The 16,704-nt window shown below is 33.5% G+C and overlaps 2 protein-coding genes across 2 annotated transcripts; one reads left to right on the top strand and one right to left on the bottom strand.

Moving 5' to 3' along the window:
- Positions 1-3,436: 3,436 nt before the first annotated feature.
- Positions 3,437-6,508, bottom strand: LOC120332729 (uncharacterized). Its single transcript, XM_078119500.1, has 3 exons — positions 5,230-6,508; positions 4,304-4,437; positions 3,437-4,174 (listed from the first exon to the last, which is right to left on the bottom strand). Exons 1-3 carry the CDS (start codon positions 5,421-5,423, stop codon positions 4,065-4,067), a joined length of 438 nt encoding a protein of 145 aa, XP_077975626.1. The 5' UTR covers positions 5,424-6,508; the 3' UTR covers positions 3,437-4,064.
- Positions 6,509-11,446: 4,938 nt separating this feature from the next.
- On the top strand, positions 11,447-16,605 carry LOC120332911 (uncharacterized). Its single transcript, XM_039400253.2, has 9 exons — positions 11,447-11,620; positions 11,849-11,943; positions 12,355-12,530; positions 12,823-12,997; positions 13,240-13,457; positions 13,720-13,980; positions 14,313-14,433; positions 15,372-15,455; positions 15,757-16,605. The coding sequence occupies exons 1-9, from the start codon at positions 11,455-11,457 to the stop codon at positions 16,099-16,101; spliced, it is 1,641 nt and encodes a 546-aa protein (XP_039256187.2). The 5' UTR covers positions 11,447-11,454; the 3' UTR covers positions 16,102-16,605.
- The last annotated feature ends 99 nt before the right edge of the window (positions 16,606-16,704 follow it).

The following is a 16,704-nucleotide window of genomic DNA, read 5'->3' as shown; positions in this document are numbered from 1 at the left end:
TTTATAAGACTGATGATTCACCTCCACTTCCTAATTATATATACGATAAAATCAGACTTCATCGCGATGTAAGTGATATGTGGAAGCCAACCCGATATTGGCACCAAATGAGTCATTCGTATTAGTATTACAGTACATAGATGTTCAACGTCACTATCAAATATAATACCTTATGATATATGTTGATTACCAAAAATATGTTCCGGTATGAATGCTTGTCGTACCCCATTATCGTTAGCTACATCGGGGTGTAATCAGTACAGAAACGGAAAATTGAGCATCATCATTAATTTATAGATTTATTTCATGTTTGTGCTTTACGTATTTTAATTGATTACCAAAAATATGTTCCGGTATGAATGCTTGTCGTACCCCATTATCGTTAGCTACATCGGGGTGTAATCAGTACAGAAACGGAAAATTGAGCATCATCATTAATTTATAGATTTATTTCATGTTTGTGCTTTACGTATTTTAATTTAGCCTGAGCATATGTGTAATAGAAAACTAAAAAAATATACAAATTTAGTTTGGCCGAGTCGAAATAATTTGAGGGTGCAAAATACTTAAAAATACGTCTGTTTAGCACACTAAATTGAGAGTAATTTCATTAATATTATCGTGATGTTTGTAATGCCATTGTTATTAATTTTATCATGTCGCTCACGATGTGATGAAATGAGCCAAAATTTTCCGTTGTTTCGAGGTTATCAGACCTAGTTCATTTAAAAGAACACTGACTTTATAGTAACATGTAATCAGGTCTATTACTTTTTTTTTACTAATTCCAAATATTCAAAGCTTGGTCTGGCGCTAAATTCTGAGTATGCCTCATTCATTCAACTTCCGACCGCTTTCACTGTGAAAAATATTTATAGTTATACATCACACCCACGCACTGTTATTCTTTAGAAAATCTATTTGGTCACAGCCTAATTACAAGCATAAAAACGCCTGTGTTATCTGAAAAGCAATTCATATATCGAGCTACTTTTGCAAAAATTTGCTAAAATCCTATTTGATACCCATACCCAGTTATACTATACACCGATGGTAACACTCGTTGATTTCAATGCCATATAATTTCGATGTAAATTCCCAGAGCATGACCTTCGGGTATAGCCATATCGGCCTATGTAATTATGAAGTTATGTATTACCCAAATACCGACAACATTTTGTGTAATGCAGAATTCCTAATGCAGAAGCAACGAATTTATCCCTAAACGACCTATATGGGAGTATTCTGACGTCGAAGTATTCAAACATATGTCCATCAGTTCTGATCGTCCTGAATCAACAATATAACTTTAATTAAATTTTGTTAACAACTTTCAGTCAAAGATATAGTTTACGCTTATCATTGTTTAATTTGTTTGACTGCAATATTACTGTATATATTATACCACCATAGTTTATTAGTCATTGATGTAATCAGTGCGAATTTCACTGACTTCGAATGCAAATATTTTAATATATCATTAATTTGGAGGCATTACAGATATAAATACTTTTTCTAGTTTCCTTTAAAATATAGAGATAATTATTCTTCATATTCATTTATTTCTCACACGATCAATACAGCAAATATGAATTTGGCAATGAGATTAAAATATATCATGTGGTATTTTTGTTTTGCCTCTAGTATATGAATCATATTACTTTGAAACATAGAGTTTCATTTGATAATAAATTAATTTGTCGTGACTTTCAGATATAATTATCTCAAATGATTCATTTGAAGCGACGTATATCTAACTGGTTTCAACCACAAAACAAGGAGCAAGTAAGGCAACAAAGTATCATAAACGTAACTGGTGTTCCGCAGTAATAAAATTTGGGTATCTCACAAAAATGTAATCATTGTAAGCATCATAATAATGTTCATCTTTGACATTTATGCCTTTGTAATGACTTTACAATATTTGCGATTGTACTTGCTGAACATCCAAAGTTTGGCAATATTTATTATTGGTGTGACATAGTGACGTATTCCCGTAACCTTGTCTTATCCATCGTACAATAACAAAGTATGAAAAGAAAACTGGTATTAAATCTTATCTTTAGGTCTAATTTCATGCATTGTTTTAATCTCTGAATAAAAATGCTTTAAAGTAGAAATCTATCCTCAAGCATTTGCAAACAGGTGGAGGGAGTTGTGAAATTTTATTTTCTAAATAAACGTACATGAGATGTTGCCAAGTTTTCAAAAAAGGCTAACTTAAACTGACCCTGCTAGAAAAAAATTATTCCACTATAGGTTTTAATCATAACTCTATTTCGCCCGAGGTATTATTCGGATATTTGCGCATTGTTGTTTGGTAAATATTACAAACAAAACCTGTATACTAGAAAATATCAATTAAACGTCAGATTTTAAATGTGCGTCTTCCAATGCTCTCAAAATATGTCAGCTCATGCAATGTTCATAGATGTTTGATCGGTATACTCATGTAAATCTTTCGCGCTTTCATAAAAATGGAAGAGCGTTAAAACTTTAAATGGCGATTTAGTCATAGGTCATAGTCATAGATTTGAAATTTCATAGAATGATAAATACATTAATTATTAACCGCACGGCTTTTCACATCTTACCATATACGCGAATCCCAACTTTAAGCCCTGAATAAAAGGGTGCGTATTGGTTTTAAACTTGGAACCTCAAATATGCAACGCCAACGCACCAGGCCTGGTGACAGTACACATACAACTAGGCCATAAATGATATTGAAGATGAATGGGTATTAATAAAACCACGCACAATACGTGGAACGTGTACCGATACCCGGTGTCTTTTAAAGCTGGTGGTGAATCATGTTTTCGCCGCTTTGCGAACCATTTGATTATTACCGACTATGAATACTAAATTTTGTGTGAGATTAACGTCGGAAAAATGTTTGAATATTGTAATATTTATTTAGTTATTTCTTCCTTCAGGTGATTTTAATAAATCAAAAGGTTACTTCGTGCCTATCTCCAAATATCTCGCTGCCTTTAGGCCATGATGAGGTTAGTACGAAAATACTGCGTAATGGATTATAGAATTGAAAATTCTTCTCGTCATTCTATAACCGCAAAAAAGTTTCGTCTACAATGAAGATAGCATAGCGATTTTGTAAAATATTTCATTTTATCGACAACTTTCTTTCACTTTTAAGCGTTTTCAAATAATTTTTCAAATGAACATTTCGCAACTAACTGACTTGATCAGCAGTCAAAGGTGTTTCTTGGTAAAATTGTCCAATTACACAAACCTAGTGATTACACATTGAAGCCGTATTATTAAAAAGCTAACATTGCTACGTTTATTTCATGTTAACTGAAATCATTTTCATTTTTTTAACAAAAAAAATTGAAACCAGTTCCACTAATGTTTAACCTCTGTCTTTCATCTGTCATTACATCCCACAGCATATGCTTATAAATACTTGTATTGAGCATAATATAGGAACATAGTAACGCACATAGTGAATAAAAAATGCAAAATAGATAAAATTTATAATCATATTTCATAAAATATAAATATGAAAGAGAAAGAATTTACTCATCTTAAGTCTTTTTTATATCTCTTATCTGCATTGTGCTCTGATAATAATCTATACTCGGCATCAGATAAATACAGCAAAGAAGTTCTGTGTATAAGTTGCATACCGCAAAATACAACTTAATGAATATCGTTGACGATTTTTTGCGGAATGAATATTTTGCATCACAGTGTATTTCATTCAAATAAAACATGAAAATAACTATTGGTCAACGAATTGCTTGGCCACAAAAAGAGCATTGCACACATTGTGACAATGCGAGAATAAAAATTAGCACAGAATGACAAGATAGAGATGCCTGTTTGTTTGCAATACAAAATCAGCTTATTATTCCATAAATTAATCATGAATTACTTCATAGTATTGACTATGGCTGATATCACGAATCCCATAAATAGCTAACAGAATTAGAAAAGCTCTTGATTCATACAATCAATATTACGAGAAGATTCCAACAGCATATTATAAAAATAAGTCAATATTGCTGTTGATCGCTGCGGTAAATCACGTCACTTTATCTCTACCAACAAAGATTTCTGCACGTGTTACAATGCACTGGAATGTTCAAATGATGTCGTTTTCTTCCTCTCCTATTCTTTCCCCTTCTAGATTTTCTCCTGCCGCGTTTAACTGTAAAACCGAATAGCAATTTAGTAGACAGTACATTGCAATGATTCTCATAAAAAAGTTTATATTAAATAATTTTAATTTATAAAGAGTGATAAAAATATTAAATTAAAAAAGAACTTATATTCTTACTTCGGCCACCTTTAGATCTTTTTTTGTAAAAATCATCTGTACTTCTCTTTGTCAACCAATGACATTTTTCTCGAATCAAACTACATTTTACTTCCATGACTTTTCCACAAATACTGTAGATCGTGTTTACGAGTCTGCAAAAAAATACATACATTTACATGCTACCTCCTTAGTCAAAGTATTTTAGGGTCGCCGTTTGAGATCTCGGTCTGATAATAATAAATGTCGTTGTACAAACCAGGCCTAGCACCTCAGCAAGAGTAAATAAATAGAAAATCTATTCAGGAACGGAAACATAGGCATTGCTTATTTCCCCAAACTAAGATAGAGATTTTTTTATACCAAAAGTTGAAACACTTCATGGATGATCACCCGAAATTGAGGAAAAAATATTTTTCATTATTATAAGAAATACAAAGTAGTTTGCAAAATATCATTTCGTGTTGAACTTTCAAATATATGTCAATCAAATGTGATGAATAAGAAAAAACTTCAAACTATTCTATTGCAGTATAATTGCACACACCTAGTCACGTTATTTTACCAATTCGCTACAGCTATTTTTAGTCGTCATGGCAAAACCAGTTAGTCAACAACTTGTCGCTGTCAGTTTTTGGTTTGATTGGTATTTCAGTCATCAGGATTGGCAAGTATAATAATAGCTTATTTGTGTATTAATAGTTTTTTTTAACAAAGTCAGTAAAGTAGGTAGATTGCTATGCAACAAATGGTTAACAGTACACTTGTTGAAAATTATTTATTCCTGACATATTATAAAGTCTATACCATAGGTCATGTAATCAAAATACTTCTCGAACATAACATATTTGACGGACGGAGCTAGGAAAAGATTGACTTATGGAATTAGAAAGTCAAATTAATATAATTATTGTAAAAAGTAAATCAACATATTTAAACAAACTCACCCTATTCGACGATGCCTAGCCGATCGTTTGAATATTAAATGATTTGAATCAGTTTCTTCATCGATTGAATTTCGCATATTTTCGCTGAGTTCATGACCGAGTCTATTACTAAAACTATACCCTTGTGTTGCTTTCAGCAGCATTATCATCACAAAACTCGAAACAAAAATCTTAAAAATAAGATTCATATTCATTTTGAATTTCCAAGTCCTTTTGTCACTTGCTTCGATCGTTCTGGCGTTACGACAATGCTTTACGGCGCTTTAAATGTAACCTTTCTATTTATTGTGAGTTTCGAAAAGCCTTTTTTGCGCACATTATAACATGTTAACTCTCTAATTTTAGATCCGGCGGAATTTGGACGAGAAAAGTTTATTTTTTGAGGAGATTCGGCCTGTAACCCGTATTTCTATAAAAGTCATGCAACGCATAACAAAACAATGTAAAAAATGGTTCGGTTTCGTAATGTTGTTACGTCAAACGGGAATTTTCCAAATAAGATTATGTCATGGTGACATGTATTGCTTTTCTTACAAAATCACATGCAATACATATTTATTGAACAGTATTTTACATGGCGTGGCATTTGGTGGGTAAAAGTTAATTGAGTTAAACTTTTGTTTTTGTTCGAAAATAAGATTGTTGTATTAATTTGACATGAGGCGTAAACGATATTTTTGCTCAAGCTCTTGTTTTTAAGTAAGATCTCTATTAATAGACCGTTTTAGGTTAATATCGGGTTTTTCCTTTTACCGCTGCTCCTTTTTTACACTAAGTCTACCAAATGGGGTATGGTATGAGTGATGGGGAATATGTTTTTCCTGGGCCGTCTTATCTCACCGGGTTCCTGCCCAAGATAACTACAATTTATAACTATTGCGACACCAGCCATTATGAAGCCGCCAACGTTCGACCCGCATTCTCTTAGTGCTAAATTAATATTATTTTGTGTGCTTTGGCAAACTAATCACCAATTCATTTAAAGCCAGGTGATTCATTAACGCCTGATCCTATCATTATCTCCTTCCGATTCCGAGAAATCAAATATGCATCACAAAAATGTCAGTTAACAATTCACGCCCAAGTTTTCCGTTATTCGTGACACTTACAACCAGAAGTCCCCAGGCTATAGGTAGAATTGGCGTTACTTACAATTTACGCAATCTCATTACCATTATATATTGTACAATAAAGCACAACAGAAATAAAATACAGCCAAATTTTAAAACAGTTTTGCTACGATTTCATTCATAAATTTCTGAAAAGCAAACCATGAGGATGTATTTCAGATTGTAATTAAAGAAAATCTGAATAAAATTTAGCACAAAAATCATGTATGGTTACGTTAAACATTAAATACTATCTTAAATAAAATATTTGTCTTCAAAATCGCACAGAAATTAGTGCTTAATTAGTGCAAAATTAATGCTTAACGTACAGAGATCACATTCATACAGAATTTTGCTTTTTCAAATTCCAGGAACAAAATTCACAACCTTTCTTATTTTATTTTTTCTTTTTTTTAAATAAACGAATGGAGCTGAATTCAAATTTTCATATAGAAAATATTAAATTTGATCTTTTTAAGCGCGTCGAAGGCCTGACAAATATTTGTAAAAATTTGTGTTGTGTGCTCAACTCTACTGCCAGTCTCGTGTGACATCTTGCGTAATGTCATGTAAAAGGATAAATAATAAAATTCTTTATTTTTTCTATCTATCCTCCCTTTGCCTCATACGCCTCCATCTGTTTGGAACTACACGAGACACGTATTGTATTTTCTGAAATTTTATCCCAACAAGTTATCAATCTATGCTTTAGAGCAGTTGTTCTCAAACCGAGGTACGCGCATCACTAGTGGTCCGCAAGCAGCTTTGAATTATTGCTACAAGTAACTTTTGTATTCGCTGAACAGCGTTTATAGCGCTATCAATCCTTGTCCATAAAGATCGCCCTCGGCGTTACTGTCCATCGAAAACGGAACGGGCATGTTCTGGCCGTTTTGCGTGTTACGTCATAATGCTTATTCGGCCGAGGTTTCGGATAATTTTGTGCAGGGGTTCCCAAACCGCGGCCCGCGTAACAGTTTGAAATGGCCTGCAGAACTTCAGTGAAAGAAATAGTTTTACCGTAAATAAATACTAATATGTTTATCACTTAATGTTTTCACCATTTCACGTTTTGTTACTCCCGAATGTTGCGTCATTATCACAGTTTAAGCACGTGTATATTCGTAACAATTTAATTATACCGTTAACTTATCGGTATCGTCCCATTGCAGGCGCTCCCCTCTCCCGGCCCGCAAATATCCTTCAGCTTTTAATTAGGATTACATACCTTCCGCGAATGTTCCTTCGCTTAAAATTTTGGCCCACGGTTAATCAACTCTTGGTACCACTGATTTAGTGATTATGATAAAATGTATTGTGGGTAGGGCTGGGAATTTCAAGGAAAACACTTTAACCGGGTAAAAGTAACCGGTTAACTGCAGCGTGACGTTTAACGTAATAATTTATAATTTTAGCTTATTACGGCACAAAGCAACTTCACATGATATTATCCCGGTATCTCTCAAAATATTATTCCCGAACCGCGCACGTTTAAATAGACGAATTTGCAATAAAATCGTGAACTATATATTTTTACCGAAAACTGATTCTGAATTTATCATTGTCAATTCTCCTAAACAGCAATCTTGGTACTTCAATTATTTTTCATATTTATTGGGTTCTAGCAATAGAGTTAGTGATGATATTCTTTTGAATGAAACGCCACAGAAGATAAATTCGCGATGACGTAATCATTTTTTAAGAAATTGTACTTTATAAAAATGATGTGTACCTAAGATGTCGTTTTGGGTGGATAGAAACGGTCGAGATCGATCTCTAAAATACAAGAACTGGTTGCGCTATAAACGCCATATAGCGAATTCAAAAGTTAATAGTTTCAATAATTCAAAGCTGCTGTCGTTCCAATTGAAAAACTTCTGGGTATCACTAGTCGTGCGCTTAACTCAGGTTGAGAACAACTGCTCTAAGTAGGTGGTTCCCAAACTGTGGGTCGCGAATCCGGGAAGATTTTGCGGAGTCGCCTAATTTCTGTCAAACATGCGCACACAAATGGAAGTGATTTGAAATTTAGAAAAGGAAATACTGGGGGCGCTGTGACACCGTGGGTCTGTTCTCTTGGGGTGTCCTGTTGGCGTGTGCTGTGGTACGCTACACTATTTTCGAGGTATCGTACACTTCCTTGCCATCTACTACATCAAGTTCGCCTTTGTTTCGCCAAAGAACTGTTATAATTTTGATCTAAAACATATTACATCGTGATTTTCATACGATGCCATGTGTTTGTAAATCGTTTGCGGTACTTCCGGCGCATTTCCGGACTCGTTCGTATATTTTTTGGGCTAATGTTCACCGTCAATGTCCACTTGCAGTCGATATACAGCCACATCGTTCCCATTGAGATAATTGAACTGATATACAGTACTGGTTTTTGAAGTTACTCAAAGTTTCTAGTTGTGGGGTCGCGAAAACAAAGTTTGGGAACCACTGCTCTAAGTCTAAGGCATAGATTAATGAATTGTTGGGACAAAATTTCAGGAGAAACCATACGTGCCTCGCGAGTCAAGTTCCATTCAGATCGAGGCGTGTAGTGACGGCAAAGGGAAGATATATCGAAAACTACCAATGAATTCTATTATTTATTTATTTTTATACTGCTATTTTCTGCAAAATAATTGTTTCTTTCTCACATTTATATTGTAGATATTTTAATAAACATTTGTCTACACTTGATCTGATCACCCTGTATATGCGGTTGCATCTATGAGTTATATGCACATTACATTACATGAAAAAATCCGCAGATGCAAGCAGATGGACAGATATACGAAAAGTTGCAATCGAAAATCATAATATATACCCCACAACATCTGGTCATTAATATTATAGCAAATAAATGATAAATAAATGAGATGTTACCAGATATTGCTAATTCGTTGGCTGTATCAGACTTGCAAGTCGCCCGTTCACCCTTCAGCGTCAACGCCCACGTGAATGAATTTACGTTAGAAAACTCTATTTGATTTTATTCGTTGATTTCAACAACACACGCACACACAATTAGATCAAATCTAGTCCCCAGACTGATTAGACTAGTTTTTTGAGTTACATTGAAAGGCTTATTTATATGTTATTCAAACAACTAATTAATATTGAATACGTGACTTCGTGATTTCGAGTCGTAATAGTTCAGTAATTATAAAGTTTTTGAATGAGCCTCATCTGTCAGGCCGTAGATTTAATTGTGGGAAATGAAATTTAATTTGATAATGACTGGGTGAAACATGTTATGTTCCCAAAAGTGGAGTAATTTGGTTCCTACGAAAGTCTTTGTTTGAATTTTGGGAAAAAATTAACTTTGTTTTGATAATTTCAACATGAAATGGGGTACATTTGGTGGGTAATTTCTATAATATAATCAACGCGTCAAAAAGCGTAAAAAAACTCCGAAGCGAATAGTGATCAAAACGATTTTTGAATTCAGAGGTAAATTGCGCACAATAAGACATAAAACTGTCGGTGCACGTAGTTCTTGATAAATGTACAATAGGTACCGATTTATAATAGCATAATAGCCCACAACAGCATATCTTGAATAACATGAGAAATGTGTTGGCTGAAAATCTCTCGTCATTCAATTAATCTTTGTTTGTAGGGAAAAAACTGTCCACAAACTAATCAAATTAACGTTTGGCGGAAACTATCATTGCACACCTTACAGTTTGTTCCATTCAAAACGCATCACCACAGTATTTTGTAGGATGAGGCTACTCTCGTTACGACTACATAACATCAAAAACAGCTATTGATTGAAATGTGAGGGTGAATTGTAATATTCTTAAGGTAAGTGTAATAAAATATCATGATATGAGCATCATCCAACTGCGAGCCCATGCATACTGTTCGTGCAACATAAGACATACAACTGCAGGTGCGTGTAGTTTTCGATAAATGTACAATACGAGCCGATCTATGATGTCATAATACCCTACAACAGATCGTTGATAACACTAGAAATGTGATTGCGGAAATTCTCTCTTCAGTGAACTATTCTTTGGCTATTGGCAATAAAATGTCTGAAAACTAATCAAATTAAACCTTGATGGAAAATTTAAGACATAAAACTGCCAGTGCGCGTAGTTTTCGATAAATTTACAATAGGTATCAATCTATGATGTCATAATAGCCCACAACAGCTGATCGTTGATAACACTAGAAATGTGGTGGCGGAAATTCTCTCTTCAGTGAACTATTCTTTAGCTATTAGCAATGAAAAGTCCACAAACTAACACTTAGTTGAAAATATAATACATAAAAATCCGATGCACGCAGTTTTCAATTAATGTATGAAAAGCCGGGAAATATATATACAGGGTGTCCAAAAAGTTTCGCCCGATTTCAAAGCAATACCAATTACAAATTTAAATAAATTTTGTTGTATGCTATATGGGGACTACGAAATCCTACATCTATAACATCCAATTTTATACAGGTTGACCATAACAAAAAATTATAATTAAAAAAAAATGATTATAAAGACTTTATAATCGGGCGATACTTTTTGGACCCTATATTATATATGGCTCTAAAAGAGGCAAACAACGAGCTAAATAGTAACTATCTGTTATTTCGTTACGATCATTACCATTTTTTATAGCGTTGTTTACCTTGGTCGTACATTTTTTGAAATAAAAAAACTTAAGAATAAAAAAGTTTCAGGAATTATTCTAAAACTTGAAATTACTATTTTGTGCTACTGAAATACGATACACTCGACCGTCGTCGGTATCAGTTGATTTGACGCGTCAGTTCGCTTCAATGCCATTTGATATTTGGTTCAAGAAAAAACTGCCCAGGGCAATTTATTCTATCCGTCATATTCGTCCCAGAAAATTCCAAAAACTTAAGAACTTTCACAATTTTGTTAAGATTTTCCTCAATCTGTTTAGTTAGTTCTAGAAGAAACGGTGGAGAATATTGTTTTCAGCACAGTCAGTAACAATGTTGGCAGACATGATTGAAAAAAAACATTTGTGTTAAGGGTAGTATGTTATAGAATGATAACAGTTGCGATATCTACATTTTTATACATATTTTTATACATTGCTTTGTGCAGAAGGTATTGCGTAGTTAATTGTGAATATAAATGTACATCACAATGATATGGCCAAAATATTTCTTATTCACGAAAATAATACGGCTAGTCACGGTTATTATGTTGTTGGCAATTACATCACAGTTAATATTCTTACCTTGTTCACGACTGAATATTCGCTACAATATGAACAGAAGAGCACAAGTACCCATCAATATTGACGAGAACGGTAAATGATTTTTAATTCACGTAATTAGCAAATTTTTAAACATGTTTATTGAATGTAACGACCTTTTCCTGGTGAGAACATATAAAAGAAAAAAAGTACTATTGGAAATGTAACTTCTTGGCTTTTTTTGTAAATGAAAGACTTGCTTTTATTTAAACTAGAACTATGAAATATGATATTTTTTTTCCTTTTACCTACTTGCAAATAAATATGTCGATATATTCACAGACTATTCCAATTCTCAAGAAGTTGATAAAATATTCAGACTACTTTCTATGCATGAATGGAGAAAAGAAACCTTTAAAAAAGTTAAATTCCTGGAGGTAAAAGCAACAACGTTCAACCTTAAAATATATACACTTAATATAAAGATTGCGACAATGAAAAGCACCCTAAATATCGTTTATACAACTGGCCAAAAATGAAAAATGGAAAACTTGGAAATTACAGAAATTATACTTTTCTTTATTATTACTTAATAATTAATTTGCCATTATTTACTTAAGAGAGATTAGTTACAAGGTCACTAGGAGATAGCCTAAACAAATAAATCAAATTTTCATTCACATCATAAAATGAATAAATAGAGTTTTATTTTTCTTATTTCTATGGGTCTAGATATACGCTTTCATAAGTTGTGTTAATTGCTATTACGTCTGTCAGTATGTTCTGATTGAACAATGCGATATAGAACTTTTTATTTATACTGTTGCTGTTTATTTTATATCATCCAGGGAACAAACGAATTTTGCCCAGAATGGGCGCAAGAATTAGATTGGAAGGGACCAACTGCCAAACCCCTGATACAATTAGACCCAACTAGAATAATTTATCCAGCCAATCGCAATGGACCGAGCTTTGAATTGATTTCATTACAAGAAGCAATATTTATTGGAATGGTTACAAACAGGTGTATAGAAACTTAATCGTAATAATATATATCCAGCATTATTTTGAATAAATTTTGTAAAGAACATATAAGATTACAAACTCATTTATAAATACTGAAAAAAATATTCATTGCATAGAAATAAGCTTGTTTTGAAAGGATGCACGTTATTAAGTTTGGGAATAAATTAGATCGTGTTCTTATGTGAGGAATCCTAACGTCGTCGTCACAAATTTACTGCACGAACATTCGAACATTACCTCGCCATGAAAATTTAAAAGCAATATAACAATATATAAACATTATTTTTCAGGACAGTAGTCATTCCATCTTTCCGACCACTAACGTCTGATATAGAATCAATTTACGAAATCGACTTACCTGCTTCATTGAGAGTTGATCTGAAAATTCTTTCTCAGTTGGTATCCCTGACAACAGTGGATAAAATGCAACGATTGTGTCATAAAAGTTTTGACATTGGATTTCAGGTAAAGGTCAGATTTTTCTATCTGAGTTTCGGGTTTGATGATTCTTTTCCACAATTATTATTATATCTTTTATTTATTTTATATAATTATTATCTTTAAAAGGGCTATGAGTCACGGATACAAGCATGTCTGGGAAACCATTCATTCGTGATTGCTCATTGAAGGTTGATCTAGTTTTAAGGAGTTCTTGTTACCAATTTGAGAAGATGCGTTATTTAATAATATATCCCCTTTCTTACCAGCAATCGGACGCACCTTGTAACTTTTGTAATTTCTTGGAGGAAACAAGCGGAATGTCTCTCAATTCCTCATATAAACATTTATTTGGGCATGATCATTTCACTTACATGAGAATTTGGTCAAAGAAATATGAATCCAAATGCATACCACCTCTCCTACCCGTTCGAAGAATACACTTTAAAAGTTCGTTCTCTCTTCGAAATATTAAAGGTCAATTTCGGTAAGAAATATTAAACTTTGTAATTAGTGTACTCCACCGAAAACTTAATATGAATAAAAAATATACATATCCAAGGTTGACATGATATACATTGGTAACAAAGTTTATACCAATCCAGAAAAATAAACTGTAATTCATGGAAATATGAACAGAAAAGGGGCGTCATTCATTCAATCTTTCGCTATTACTTTTTACTTAAGATTGAAAAGATTTTCTGCACATAAATCTTACTCTGATTACTCTTACTCTGATTGTTTAACAGTTCCGATACGCCTTGTGCAGTGCTTATCAATACCTACAAAAGTCCTTCAAAGTTGTCACGAAAGGCAAACCAAGATATTTTACAGAAAGCAATGAAAAACTTATCGTCTGTAACCCAAGAAGACGTATATGGTGCCAATTTAGAAACAAAGTATAAACTGATAGAAGTCTTCACACAAAGACCTAGATATGTTCGAGAATTAGCATCAGAATTTATTATGGAAGTGATGAAAAATCAAGCATACCTGGCTTTGCATTGGGGGTGAGTTCTGTCAATTACGTGCTCTCAATAAAAGAATAGGCTACTTACCTGAATGTAAAACAAAAAGGAAAAAAAACCTAACAGATGAACATTTAGTTAAAATTTAGTATGTGATCTTCATGCTTGTTATTCATGCAGATTGAGATCTTGATCCAGCAGCAATATTAACACTGATCGTCACAAGATAAAAATGTAAAAAAAAGTGATATTTTTGATCCTTCTAATTAACTTAACCTTCCATTAGTATGATACATAAACCAAAGTGAACTTGTGATTTACTAACCCTAACCCTAGTTTCTGAAGATTTGGAAAGGGACTTATTTCATTACCAGATACGACTTTGAGTCCGAATGTCGTTCACACAACAACTTTTGTTTTGAATCGGAGACACTTGGAACAGCAAACCTATCAGAGGCAATCTTGCTTGCTGGCACAAAATTCGGTGTTGAGGAGGTAAGGATTTTTGGCCTCTATTCAATATATGAAGGTTAAATAATTTGGGTTTTTAAACTTCAATGACGGTATCGATCAGTAATGAAAAGCTTCGATTTTATTTTATTCTTTTTTATTATGTTAACTATACGAAAGGATGGTTCAAAAAGCAAATGAGTATAGAAATAGGTGCTTTTTCGTTTCGCTTCATTTACCGCGTTGCTTCGGCAACATTAAATATGCCCAAATCTTCAATAAACGCACATCTATTTGTATATTGTTATCCTTCCATAGCCACCTCATGGCCAGGATAGCAAATGAAAAAGCGCCTAGCAATATCCACTCAGTTGTAGCTATTCTGAGCAAGAACAAGAACTACTGAAAAATAAATTAGCCATCACAAACAAATAACAACTCAAGGCAGTAGTTTTCACATTCCTATTTACCGGCGCCCCCTATTTGCACTATACATTATATATGACCGCCACCAGTCATATACTATACAGCAGGGGTGGCCAACACGTCGCTAAAAAATTGCCACGCAAGACCCAGTTTTTGTGTGGCGATTTCATTAAAAATGCGCCCACACAGCCGAACTTATTGGCAGCGATGTAATTTTTCGTATGCATTTGTGCAGTTATCTAAATATTCAGCACTCATTCGTTTTTGTGTATGACCTCATTACCGATCAGTCGATCGCGAGCTATTTTGAAGATTTTAGTCGATCGCGGCCGAAAGCAGGTTGGCCACCCCTGCTATACATTATATATGATTTTTTTTTATGAATGCGCCACAGACCTCTATCGACCATCCACGTCAAAGCTCTTAAATGAGTCTCTCTGAGTCCCTAGGGGGCGATAGCGCTCACTTTAATCAATGGTTTAATTTAATACCCCTTCACAGTGACGCACTCTTACAATCATCAATTATAGAGTTATCGATTTATGTTTACATTACAGGTGTTCAAAGATATATCAACAAACTGCCAAACGCCGGAAAGAGTCAATTTTTATTTGGTAGCCGGTGCTAATGACTCCGAGGAAGTAAGTGGAATGATTGAGAAGTGGAGATAAAGTTTTATATTTACAAACGACACCTTTCTATGTATTACACTACTAACAAGGGTTTGTACAATCAATCACTGGTGTAAGAGGATACTATGTTTGGAAGGACCACAATTTCTGATAATTCAACGCGTTATTGATTCACTAACGGCAGTCTTCCGTGAAAATTAACATGACAAATACTATGAACCGATATGTATACATTTGAAATTCAGAACGTACAAGGAAATCTTTATGGTATATTTTTATTCTTTTATTAATAATTTGTGTATTGTTTTAGATAAAACATCAGATTGAAGATGCCAATTTTCAACGAGAGTTTTTTCGAAAGATTGCAAAAAACGAATATTACAAAGATCAACGATGCTGGAATATTGAACTATTCAATAAATTTGATCTTTATCGATTTATTATCTCAAAATATCCAGAGCAAAAATGTTCTGCAATCTGGCAAGATATACACGAACTCATGGATATGGTAGAGAATGAATTATGCAAACAGAGTGAAGTATTCATCTATTCACCTAAATCAGTGTGGTCAGAAGTTGCCATGCAAACCAGAATTAATAATTTGCCAATTTGGGCAGTATTTTCAGAGATTGATGAACTGACTAATATATCCTAATTCAAATCTACTTGCTTTTCCTTGTTTCATCGGATAACTTTTGTACCTGAAACATTATTATTTTATGCATCTTTGTTATGGTATCTTGGTCTTTCTTAAACTTGAAGCACTAAATCATTAAATATATATGGATCTTATTTAAAACTACGAACACTTCTTAGCCTAAAATATAAGTCTATTTCAGATACTAGCGATACTTTGACAAAATTACTTATTGATTTATTATTACCGAAGTGCAATTTAGGCGCACGGAAAGGTTCTATTGTGGTTTATTATACTGTTTTATTTTTCTATTAGTTAGTTTCCGTATTGCTTGTCTGTTAACATGCTAATTTCGTATTGTGCCGTTCGGCTGTACGTATAAAAAACAAAATGGATCTTCAGTAATATTCCACAAGTCTCCAAAAGATCCAGAACGTCGAGCAAGGCGGATATCATCTATCAGCAAGACTGCTTGATGTCCAAGTCTTTTCGCTTGTGTTTGCGAACAGCACTTCGTTGGTGGAGAGTAATAATGTGCCGTTATCAATTTCTTTAAATATTTATAAGCTCCTCATATATAAATCATTTTATTGGACATTTTTATCGGGTCCGGGCCTAGGG

Source organism: Styela clava, chromosome 13, assembly GCF_964204865.1.
Source record: "Styela clava chromosome 13, kaStyClav1.hap1.2, whole genome shotgun sequence".
NCBI classification, from domain to species: Eukaryota; Metazoa; Chordata; class Ascidiacea; order Stolidobranchia; family Styelidae; genus Styela; species Styela clava.
The sequence above is the reverse complement of the archived record's forward strand: the minus strand, read 5'-3'. Positions and strand labels throughout refer to the sequence as shown.